Genomic DNA, 12998 nt, shown 5'->3' on the forward strand with positions numbered 1-12998 from the left:
AGTTCTTTCCAAAGTAATATATGTTTTTAGTTTGTTGAGTACTATATTGTTGAGTACAATTTTTTTCTGATTTTCTCTGGCCGATCTACTCCTTTGATTTTATTTCCTATTTTTAACTAATACCAAATGTTTTTGATGACTGAACTTTCAGGTCTGCAAATGCTATTCTTCCTTTATCCCTCCGTTTTTTTCATTATATCCCTTGATATCAAAAATCTTTTGTTCCTCCAAGTGAATTTTAATATTCTGTTAAGTTCTGTAAAGAATCCCTTTGATATTTTGATTTGGTAGAACATTAAAATTGTAAATTAACTTTGGAAGTATGGTCATTTTTATTATATTGGCACAATTTAGCCATAAGCACCAAACATTCCTTCAGCTGAAGTGTTTTTTGTTTCATTAAAGAGCACTTTGTAACTGAATCTATTTAAGTATTTTGTGTGTCCACAAAACCTTTTTTCCCCTATTAATATCTTTGTCTCTTTAAGAGGACTTCCTTTTGTTTTTCATCTCTTTTGTAGAACACTCCCCCACACCCCCACCCCATCTCTTGTTCTTCTAAATTCTTTGTGTATTTGATTTGTCTATCAGGTTTTGACAATTTCTTTTTTAGGCTTTTGATCTTACCTTAGTAAAAAAGTAAAGAAGTGGAATAGCAACTATATAAAACATTTTTTTTCAAAAGTTACAGTATTAACAAAGTATTTATTAATAAAATTGTACAGGATAAAATCTGTTAAGTTAGATTGTACATGCTGGTATTTATTCACTGCTAATTTTTTTCTTCTAGGAGGACCAGGATGGTAGCCAAGGTGTGGGCAAGCGCAAGAGGGTAAAATTAAGCAGCAGTGCCAAAGGTATTTATAAAGTGATGATTTAATTTTGTTCTCATGTTTGTTGGTTCTGTTTTTATCCTGCATAAAAACTTCTATGTCCATTTAGTCAGTAGGATCACTTAATTGTGTTGGTCTTGTGAGATTAGCTTCTCACCTTCCCTGCAGGGATTCAGTAGTGCTTAGGGAGGATGGGGGCAGCAGAGCAGGCAGATGGGCACAGACTCCTTTAGCTCTCTTGGTAGGATGCAATAGGAAATGGCTTATCCATTTAGGTCAAGAGCCTCAGGCTAAGTCCTGCAAGCAAAAGAGGACAGAGATGCCCCTACCAGACCTCCCTACCATCAGGAAGACTCAGAAGAAAGTTCCCCAGAGGGGAAAGGTGAAAGGGCCACAAAAAACAAACAAACAAACAAAAAGGTCAGGAGCAAAATGTGTTTTTTTCAAAATTTATTCCCTATTCTTTACTCAAAGGCTTTCTTAAAAGAAAATTAAAAATTAAAGATTAAAGATTCTTTTATGAAAATTGTTCACCAAAAATATAAGATTTAAATGAATATCAATAATTCCAAGTACTATTTTTATAGAGTTTATTAATAATCATTTGAAATAAAAGAAATAAAAATAGAATTAGAAAACCTAATAGTATGACCATGTTTGTAAAATCTCTTGCTGGTTCTGAGCCAGCTTCAGCAGCTGCATTCTGGGAAAGAGAAAGGATGTAGGGTCACACCAAAACTTTATCCTCCCTATCTTGGTATGGTGTAGCACACAAATGGGATGTTGAGTAAGAGAGTCCTAAATCCCTTATGTGATTCCATTGGGAGGTGAGCATGTTGGAATCATCCAGATTTACATACCTAGTCTCCCCATTGAATTGTTACACATAACATAACCAGCTTATATCTCTAAAGATCTCTTACTAGATGTGCATACAATATTGTACTTTCTAAGGGGAAATTACAATAATTCATGGATAAGAGGGAGATAAAAAATAAAAAGAGCAAAACCATGATTACTAGGTACATTTACAAAAAGCCAATTAGGGGGCAATCCACTTTGGCATAAGGAAGTTACATTCAGAGTAAATACATTAAGCCCCTCTCAGTTTGATTTGCTGTATCCTAAAGTTCATTCTGGATCTTTTGATGTTGTATGTATTTTCTGTAGACATCTCCATGGCACCTTCTCCAAGCAGTTCACTTTCTTGATTTGAGGAATAGTGAGTTTCTTTTCCTGAAATTTCTCTCAAAGATTTAAACCTTGCATTTTATGATAATTATACAATCCCCCTGAAGAAGGTGTTGACCAACATCTGGATCACCCCAGTATACATGGATGAGTTATGAGGTATATGAACTAGTTTCCAAAAGAAAATCAACCCCCCCCCAAAAAACAAATAAAAGAGAAAAAATTAAGTTCTGAATGAAAAATAAAATATCAAAATTTTCAGTAAGCAAGAATAATCCCATAACAAGTCCTTTTGAATCAGGGCCTAATAAAGTGATTTATGTCCTACAAGTCTGTAGGATAATTGTAGCAGTTATGTATTTACCCAGTCAGGACTACAGAAAATTGCCATACTATGAAAGAGAGAAAAGTGGCTAGACTAGACTTTGAAGCAAAAGTGAAATAGCATTCCCTGGTCTGATTTTACCTTTACTCACAGGGATAGGGAACTGAGGGACGTTGTCTTGAATCTGGCATGGGGAAATTCTGAGCCTGACATTGTCAAATAGCTGCTTCCTCGAAGCCCAAAACACGTCCTCTGTCTTGGTGCAAATTGTCATCAGTCCCACTGGGATTGGTTGGTCTCCTTGACCTTGTGCTTCTTGGCAGATTCTCATCAATCCCACCAGGATTAGTTGGTCTCCGTGATCTTGAACTTCTTATCACTGTACAATGACTCTTTTGTGATCCCTTCTTCTGAAATCAGACACAATTATTAGTCAAAGCTTCATAATATTTAAAAGTCAATGGCAGGTTTCCAGAGTCTAAGGCTTTTTGGGTATGCATTGATATTAGGGCTAATGGATAGTGTAAACATATTTTATTGCAAAATCAAAAAACCATTACTACTGGTTATATATATTTCAAGTACAAAAAATAAGAGAAGAAAGAAAATTCAAATAATTCTCTTGCATGTAAAAGGAAAAATAATAATAGAATTAAAAAAATAAAAAATTCATAGTTCACATTCCATGACAACATGTCAGCCAATCAGAGGTACAACACAAAGGTTTCTCACTCAAAAATAAGATCTTTTGCCTTTTAACTTGGCCATGATCCACAGTGTGAGCATATGCAATTTTTTAAAAACAGGTAACAGCTTTTTAAAAAAAATCAAAATAGTAGTACAATAGCTAATGCACATTTTAAGAAGTTCCAAAATCTCCAAAATCATAAGATCTCATAAATTCTCCAAAGGTTACTGATACAGGTTGTAACCATTTTGATGGAGTCCATCCATCATTATTTATGTGACAATTAACAAAGGCAAAAAGGAACAAAAGGCTGTATAGGTAATATGTGACCTCGAAACATCCAAGTGTCCATAAGGACTTATGGCCATGCTATGGAAAAGGTTTGTCCAACATGACTATGGGCATTAACAATGGAATTATCTCCACTCCAGGTATAGGATGGTACAAATAAAAACAGTGTAATAGAACATAACTAATAGCCAAAACATAGTAACTTAAAGTGACATAGTGTAACAGAATATATTAGATCAGATCAACATGTGATAATGAAAACAAAATAAATCTTAAAACAAACAATAATAAAATACAATAGGTGTGACAGGATACAGTCACCCAGTAGAAAGTACTCTTTATATGTGAGTAATGAATCCAAGAGTCCTTTTCTCTAATTTTGATAGCTGGAAGTTCTTCATAGGTCATGGAATGAGAAGCCTATAGGTCTTGCTTATACAGTACCTCCAGATTCATGGAGTTCTTGCAATTTGATCTGCAAGTCCTGTAAATGTGTAGCAATGAAAGTGTCCCTTCCTAGTTATAATGTGTATGCAGGAGAAAAAGGCTTAGCCTTTATAGGGGGTGTTCAAAAAGCATCTCAAATGGTGAAATGTGTAGATCTCTTCTGGGCCTGTTTTGAAGACAAAATAGAGCCAGAGGGAGAATTTCAGGCCATTTTAATTGAATCTCCATGCATAATCTGCCAAACATAGTTTTAAGATCTCTATTCATTCCCTCAACTTGACCTTAGCTCTTGGGATGATATGGTACATGGAATTTGGGAGTAATCACTAAACAGGACTATATCTGAGACAGAACTGAATCAGAAAAATTAGTTAGTTGATCTGGTTAGTTGATCCACTGTGACTAGACAAAATTTATACTGTCTAGCCTTTGGCATAGTGTTAAAATTAATTTGTAGATGTTCAAAAGTGTGTAAACCAGACACCCACCAAAAGCTGTGCCATAAAAGGCATGCTGATTATAAGCTTGACAGGTAGATCAGGCTGCACATACTTTAGAGGCTATGGTCATTATACCAAGAGCTATCCATACTCTTTTAACAGAGTCTACATTACTCTGGGTACCAAAGTGACCATTTTTGTGAATGGACAGGCATATTTGGTGATAAAAACTTTTAGGGAGTAGGGTTTTGTTTTGTTTTTTCAGATGACACCCATACTCCATTTATCTGTTTTGCTTTAAACTTTTGTTTCCATTTTTCCATTTCCTGTTCATTATAAGAAAGAGATACATTTACATCATTACTAATTGCCAGTGTTAAAATTAATTCAGACTCTTCTAAGGCAGCGAGTTTTGCGAAAGCATCTGCCTGGTGGTTTCCTCTAGAAACAGGGTCAGTTTCACCTGTATGGGCAGAGCAATGAACTACAGCTAGGGCTTCAGGGAGCTGGAGAGCAGAAAGCACTTCTTTAATAACTTTTGTATTTGCAGTACATTTTCCCAGCTGAGGTTAAAAATCCCCCATAACATATCCATTGCATGATATATTCCAAATGCATATCTAGAGTCTGTATAAATTGTTTCCTTCTTATCATTGGCAATTATACAGGTGAGTTTTAGAACTATCAGTTATGCACTGTAAGCACTTATATTTGAGTTCAGTGAAGCTAACCACACAGTGGCAAATTCTGTGACCACAGCAGCTCTAGTGTAGCATATGCCATCCCTTGTGAAAGAAGAACCATCAGAGAATAAGACTAAGTTTGGGTTTTCTTAAGGAGTGTTCAGGAGATTATCGCGAGGCTTTTCAGCCATGGACACTAAGGATTCACAACTGTGCAAAGGTTCTCCTGAAACTGGTAAATAAGGAAGTAAGGTTTCAGGGTTAAGAACTGTAGAGCATTATAAGGTAATATTTTAGTTACCTAACAAGGTTACCTCATACCTAGTGAGTCTTTGATCAGAAAATGCCTGTGTTTTTTGTCTTAGCAACAATGCGTTGACTTCACATGGGCATATTATGTTTGTTGGGCATCCCAAGATTAAATCAGCAGATTTAGTTACTAACAAAACTGTGGCAACTACGCTACTAAGACAAGGTGGTTCTCCTGAACATACTAGGTCCAGTTGGCCTAAACAAGGCCAGTCATTTTGGCAAAATGTTTATAAGATTTAAAATGATTAATTTTTAATTTAGCAAAGTCTAGAGCCTTTCAGATTCTGGGAAGGTTATTAGTAAATCACAACGTAAAGTTTCTAAATTATATATTTTTAAACATTGTATCCTACCATTTGGGTTCAGCCATGTTTTTGGTTGTCACTAGAAGATTAAATTGCAGCAGTTGTAATGAAGCTTCTCTGACTCTTACAAATGAGGAGACCTGGTCAGTTCCTTAAAGAACTGCTTAATGCTGTTCTTTTGCAAAGGCTTCCAGCTGACAGCCTCTGGTCGAGTCTTAGTTTAGGGGTTTGGATTATGGCTCATTTTCATTCAAATGGATGAAGAATTCAAGGATGAGGATCAAGGAATTCAAATATTAGGAACTTGTGGGGAAGACTTTTTTATTCCCAGACCTTTAATGCTCCTCAAGCATACTAGATATCTCCAGACTCATGAGAAAAGGCTCATCATTTGGATATTTAAATCATCTAGCTGGGAATAAGTCCTTAGATGATTCTCAGTTAGAGAACCTTCTTAGTGGTCTTACTTCATGCTTAGAAATATTTAGTATATTGTCTTTTGCTATAAAGTATGACTTTGGCCCTATATTACTCCTAAATATAAATGATGAAATGCATTTGTTTATGTTACTCTTTCCTGGATTCATGATGAAATAAGGAAGAATACTATTCTTTACACTAAAGTCTTGGAAGTATTGCCAAAAAGACATATATTGCAATTGAGTAATTTGTTATTAGTAATGAATTCACTGTCTTATGCTTAGTGTATAAAGTGGTCAAAATGTTTTAAGCCTTTTAATCAATGTATCTTAGTATCCTGTAACAATACTGATACCTTGCAATTCTATTTAATAACTAGATGTCTAATAACCAGCTTAGAGAGAATTTGGCTTGACAGTTTGAAAATAAGGTGGTATTGAAATGTGGAAAGTTATGAATTTGCCCTTAAAAATTTCCAACTACTTCTGACTGATTTCATCTGCATAATATCTTAAGTAACATAGCTAGCTTTTTAACAGTTATGATTTTAAGGGCAAATTGGGAATATTACTAAAAGAAGCATTTCTAATTGAAATTTTGTAATTGGCATTTCTAGAGGAAATGATATTTATTAATTAGACTTATGGAGAGCTGTTTTTGGCTTTGAAATAGTACAAGGAGCTTATAGTCTATTGAGGGGAGAAAATATTTAAACATATAACAATAAGAAGTACATGCAAAATAATATAAAGTAATTTTAAAAAGCAATTTTAGGCCAAGCAACAGGAAAGCACTAATAACTAGGGATGTTGGTACACAAAAAAAGCCCAGTTAAGATCATGTAGATTCTTAAAGGCAAAGATCAGGAGAGAGTGTTTTTTTCCTCCTTCCCTCTCTTCCTTCTCTCCTTCTCTCTGTCTCTCCCTTCTTCTTTTCTTCCCTCCTTCCTTCCCTTCTTTCCTCCTTTTCTCCCTCCCTCCCTCCCTTCTTCCTTCCTATCTCCCTCAGTCCTCCGTCCCTTTCTTTCTCCCTCACTCCTTGGTCAGCCTGTCTTACTGTCTTTCTTCCTCCCTCATCTGATAGCAATTTATTGATATATTCCATTGCTCCTTCATAACTCCAAGCCTTGTTTTTAATCCTCACTAGCAAGTCCTCCAATCCCACGACTCCTCAACTATTTAACAGGCCATCACTTCTTCACTTTTTCTCTCTTCTTCCTTGTCTCATATCCCTCAGACTTATTCTGCTGCTATCTTTTCCTTCATACTTGCCTTTACTAGTTAGGTGGTCCTTTTCCATCTACATGCACAAATGATCTCATTCCAACATATCTTCTCTAGCAGATTGCCTCCTCTATCCCCATTCTCTTACTTATTTTCAGTCTTTCCCCATGGTTATTTCTCTACTGCATACAAACTTGCCCATGTTTTCCCCAATCCTCAAAAAGCCTCCACTTGATACATCCATCTTCTTTTGCTATTATCCCATACCTTCTTTCTTTGTGTGACAAAACTTCTTGAGATAGCCCTCTACAATAGTTTCCTCCATTTCCTTTCTTTTTATTCTCTACTTAACTCTGTATTCTGGCTTTTGACTATCATCAACTGAAACTGCTCTCTCCAAAGTTACCAGTGATTTTTTAATTGCCAAATCTAATAGTCTTTTCTCAGCCCTCATCCTTCTTGTTTCTTTTGACACTGTCATTTGCCCTTTTTTTGATATTCTCTTCTGTTCATTTTTTTATGACTCTACTAACTTCTGGTTCTTCTACGTATTTGACTACTGCTTCAAAGTCTTCTTTGCTGAGTCTTCATGTGGGTTATACCACTAATGATAGGTATCCCAAAGGGCTCTCTCCTGGATCTTCTCTTCCCTTTAGTGTTTCACTTGGTGATCTCATCAGCTGTCATGGAGTTGACAAGATTATCAGATTATTAATTTTAATATTCTGTTATCATCTTTATGCTGTTGATTCTCAGATCCACTTTTTTTAGCTCTAACCTCTCTGCTGGCCTCCAGGTTCACATCTCCAACTCCCTATTGGACATCATGAACTAGACTAGTCCATAGTGGTCTTTAACTCAGCATGCCCAGAGCTGAATTCGTTCATACCCTCTCCTCTTCTAACCTTCCTTATTATTGTCAAGGGCACTAACATTCTCTCGGTCTCACAACATAGGTGTCATCCTTGCCTCCTTACTGTCTTTCACATCCTAGATCTAGTTTGTTGCCAGATCTTTTGATCTCAGGCTTAACAATATCACCCTCCTGATAAATTTCTAGTGGTTTCCCATCACTTCTGGATCAAATGTAAAATTCTCTGCTTTCCATTCAAAGCCCCTCATAAACTCTCCCTAGTTCAAATCTTATACCCTATTCCTTGTTCATACTTTGTGATCCAGTGATATCTCTGCCTCCTTACTTCTTTCAAGTCCTAGCCAAAATCTCACCTTCTATAGGAAACCTTTCTTAATCTCCCCTAATTCTAGTGCTTTCCCTCTGTTGATTATTTCCAGTTTATCCTGCAGAGAGCTTCCTTGTATATAGTTGTTTGCATGTTGTATCCCCTGTTAGATTGTGACCTCCTTGATTACCAGGAATACCTTTTGCCTTTCTTTGTAACTGCAGTGTTTAACACAAGGCCTGGCATATATCAGGCACTTAATTTTGTTTATTGACTTTTTCTTCCTCCCTCTCTTCCATGCTTTATCTTGTCTTGGCTGAAAGTGCAGTAGATTTTCTTAGACTGGACTCCATTGCTGACTGGCGCAAAAACTTTGTCTGATCTGGGTTGGTTTGGCTTGTTTTTCCTTTTAAGCAGCCCAATGGCCAATTGCTGTTATGGGGCTTATAATGTTGATCTTAGATTTAGTGCAGGTACTTGATTGGCTTTAGCTTACTATAGCACAAATCTCCCAAATTCAAGTTATCACTAATGTCATCTTCTCTCAATAGCAGGAATTCTTTAATAGATGTGCACCATGCCTGACCACTTATATTTTCCAAAATAATCTTCCTCTTTTCCCCTCTCTTACTTTCTTTTAAAGCTATTCTTTATAACAAGGAATGAAAAAGATAAAAAATAAGCAACAGTCTTGGAATCAATACTGTGTATTGGTTCCAAGGCAGAAGAGTGGTAAGGGCTAGGCAGTGGGGGTTAAGTGACCTGCCCAGGGTCACACAGCTGGGAAGTGTCTGAGGGCAGATTTGAACCTAGGGCCTACCATCTCTAGGCTTGGCTCTCAATGCACTTAGCTACCCAGCTGCCCCCACATTATTCATTTTTTAACATAATTTCCCAAGTTTTGCTTATTTAACTTTATTTCTGTATGTACGACTATGTTCTTCAGGCTTCATGTGCATTGTTTTTACAATTCAGTGAACATTTATTAAGGACCTCCTATGTGACAGTGCTAAACTGTAGGGATATAAAAAGAGGGAAACGACAGAATCTGCCTTCAAGGAGCTTATATAATCTAGTAGGGGAGACAAATATATGCAAAGCAAACTCTAGGCAGAATAAATAGGAAATGATTAAAAAAGGGAAACTACTAGAAATGAAAGGAATTAGGGAAGACTTCCCTGTAGAAGGTGGGATTTTAGTTGGGATTTAGCCTGGAGGAGGCAGGGAGAACATTCCAGACAGAGACAGGCAGAGAAAATGTCAGAAGTCCAATATTATTGGATCAAAGAGTATTTTTCAGGCCTAAGAAGACTGGAAAGGTAGGAGGGAGCTAAATTATGAAGGGCTTTGAATGCCCAACAGAGCATTTTATATTTGCCCCTAGAAGCAAATAGGAAACCCATGGAATTTATTGAGTAGGAAGGTGATGTGATCACATCTGCATTTATAGGAAAATCACTTTAATGGCTAAATGGAGATGCATTGGAATAGGGGAAGTGTTGAAGCCAATCCACTGTTGTTTTGCAATAATCTAGGTGTCATGTAATGAGATATGAACTAAAGGGGTGGCAGTTTCATAGGAGAGACAGGTGGTAGGAAGTGTCTACAGGAGTTCATGGTCACTAGGATGTGAAAATTATGGCATTGTGTGAGGATGTTCATGAATGGAGGAGGGCCACTTCTGTACCAGTGAAGGACATGTGCAATAGGAAATGGGAGTCTTAGAATCAAAGGGAAGCTTGTTCTTCATACTGAAGGTTCTCCACATCCTATTTGGAAGATTGGGTTGGCACCAGATAGAAGTGGTTGCTTTCCTCAGGGGACATGTTGTGCTGTGCAGGAGATGAAAGGCTCAGGGTGCTAACTCCCCCATAACTTGATATCATCTCTCCTGAGGATGAAATATATTTTTAGACCACAACTTGTATAGCCTTTTCCCAGTCTATGAGGATCTACTAAGATCCTAGTTTTTTGCTATTAAGAAAACTATTCCTTGTGTAAGTATTTTAGTGTTCATGTGTCTATTTAAAAAAAATCATTTATCACCTTGGTATTTATGCCATTCAGCTTGGATTCAATAAATGAAAGGCATTTATTGTCACTTAAGTCACTTTTCAGTACAATTCCAAACCCTCCAAGTTTCAGTGTTTCATTTGGTTCTACCAGTGGTATGTTATTCCACAAACCCTCTAACATTAAGTATTACCAGTGGACAGTTTGCTGGATTTGAGATAAAACCTCAAGGGCAAATTTTAAAAAGCTTTAAAAAGCATAAGTAAAACTAAAGAAAGAAAACAAAATAAAAAAGGGACACTATAAAATAGAAGCTTAACATTGAGATTTATTGGAAAATATAATTAAGTAGCTCTAACAGTAAGAAGACATTTGAACAGTTAATGATTTATTTGGACTTTCAGCAGAATTTTGCTTAAGGACCAGAATTTAAGTTTATCATATAGCTTAAGGCAAAAAGTCTATTGGCACATAACATCAAGCAACATGAAAGAACTTTTAATGTCTTAATGAGAAAGTCAGAGTAGACTAATTTTAAAATATTTGGTTTTCAGAAAAAAAATCTTTCTTTTTTTTTCCACTTTAAGTATTTCCTTGGCATTATAATCAAAATATTGTCAGTAAATAAAAAATATTCAGACCAAAGGAAAATCTTTAAATTTGTTTCTGAAATAAAAGTGAAGGAAACATTAAAGGCATTCTATAAGGAAATTTTGCTTAGTTGTGTTGTTGCTGATTCATGACCTTTGTTGTTATAGTTTTAGTACAATTCAGGATAATTAAAGAACTAAGGCAAATATTTTTTTTTCTTGATCATTGATTTTAAAAACACCCCTCCCCTTTTCTGTTTTGGTTGATAGCATGCTTACATTTTTTAAAAAAATGCTGCGAGATGGCTTATTTGTTAGTTGCTAATAGTTCTAGGACTTTTAGTTTTCATTTTCAAGACCCAGGTCATTTCTAATGACACAAATTTCAAATTATTTTAATAAATTAGTTTTATAATATAAAATTTCATTATTTTGATTTATGTTAATATAAATGAGTCTTTGTCTTATTGTCACTTATGTTTTAACATAGTATTTCTAATGTTTTAGGTATTTAAAAATTCTTTATATTTAATAATATAATATTTTAATGTGAAATACTTTAAATGTTATGTTAATTTTAATGTAATGCACTTTAAATACTTTGGGGCCATCTAAATATTCCTGCCGAAAATCTTTCCTTTTCTTATAGATCAGTCTATTATGGATGTTTTGAAACATAAAAGTTTTCTAGAAGAATTATTATTTTGGACTATAAAATATGAATTTCCACAAAAGATGGTAACTTTCTTACTCAACATGCTACCAGATCAAGATTATAAGGTACCTTAAATTTTTGCTTTCTAAATTTGTACTTTCTCTTATCTCACTTATCTTTCACTACTAAGCATTCTTTAACCTTTATACTTCTGATCTATGGTTATATCTTAGGCATTGAGGATGTTTTATTGTATTGGAGATGTGACAAACTTTGAGGCATAGGACATAACACTACTTTCTTTTTCCTGTTAAAGTAGAGGGAATGAATGTAATCAAAGCTGCATGTAGCATATCACTCAAATTTCAGTTTAATATCTCATCAGGTTAGAGGGACCCTTTGGTGATCTCTAAAGTTCTTTTTATCTCCAACCCCATGGTCCTCTCACCTCATATTCTCTTGGGTGTCTAACTCTGTCTGCCTCATCTCTTTGAAATTGTGAGATTACTTTTCAGATGTTGGTATTTTGGAATGCTGGCAATACAGGTCTATCTTTTAATTGGTTACCTTTGCTTTTACAAAAGAAAAAAGATGAATATTAATTTGTTTTTGTGCCTATGCAAAGTTTGTGGTCTATCCCTATTGATTTGTTGTAGAACCTACAGATGAATTAGTAATGATATTTTGGAAATTTTGTTTGGTAGCATCTCCTGGAAAGGAAAGCAAGAATGGTAGAATTTAGAAAATTAGTCATAATATGTAGGAAGAACTAATGTGTATAAATGTGAAGTAGAATGTTATGCAGGAGCTGTTTCAGTTAAAGTGGTTACATTTAAATCATTTGATGAAAGAATAAGTTTGAATTGCTTCCTCAGATTGTCAGATTAATTTGCAAAGAATTTATTTGAATTGGACATAGAATTCTTTTAGGACAGTTTATATAGGTAACACTAAATTGTTCCAGAGATGGAGATTATTTAGAAAAAAGTATCATTCTTTATTTCCTTTAAACATTTTAGATCATATTTAATTGGAAAAAGTCCAATAGTTCATTTATGTTTAGAGAAATGTTTATCTACATAATTTTCTCATTATTCCATTGTGTTTAGGAACAAATCACATTTATGTTTTTAGATCATTTTTTTTCTTCCTGCTTCTTTTGTATAAGAGACAATCTAGTCTCTTAATAATTACATATTGTAATTAATAATTACATATTGAACTCCTTTCAGGATTCAAGGTCATTTCATTCTTAGGGGAGCAAGGTGAAGAGAGATAAGAAGATATTTATACAGTCAATTCTTGATTATCCATGATTATGAGGCTCACAAATAGCATAGATAATAGAAATCCACAGATAAAATAAAAATATCATTTTAATCAACAACTTCCCCTTCTCCC

At 35.0% G+C, this 12998-nt stretch overlaps 1 protein-coding gene across 11 annotated transcripts in view; it reads left to right on the forward strand.

Moving 5' to 3' along the window:
* The window catches only part of UBR3 (ubiquitin protein ligase E3 component n-recognin 3), a 338509-nt gene that overhangs the window by 90560 nt on the left and 234951 nt on the right, over positions 1-12998 (forward strand). For all 11 annotated transcript variants that reach the window (XM_056797275.1, XM_056797273.1, XM_056797276.1 and 8 more), the window contains 2 exons: positions 791-857; positions 11592-11722. In XM_056797275.1, the coding sequence (XP_056653253.1) occupies positions 791-857; positions 11592-11722 (198 nt within the window). The remainder of the gene's footprint in view (positions 1-790; positions 858-11591; positions 11723-12998) is intronic.

The sequence above is a fragment of the Monodelphis domestica genome, chromosome 4 (assembly GCF_027887165.1).
Source record: "Monodelphis domestica isolate mMonDom1 chromosome 4, mMonDom1.pri, whole genome shotgun sequence".
In the NCBI taxonomy this organism is placed as follows: Eukaryota; Metazoa; Chordata; class Mammalia; order Didelphimorphia; family Didelphidae; genus Monodelphis; species Monodelphis domestica.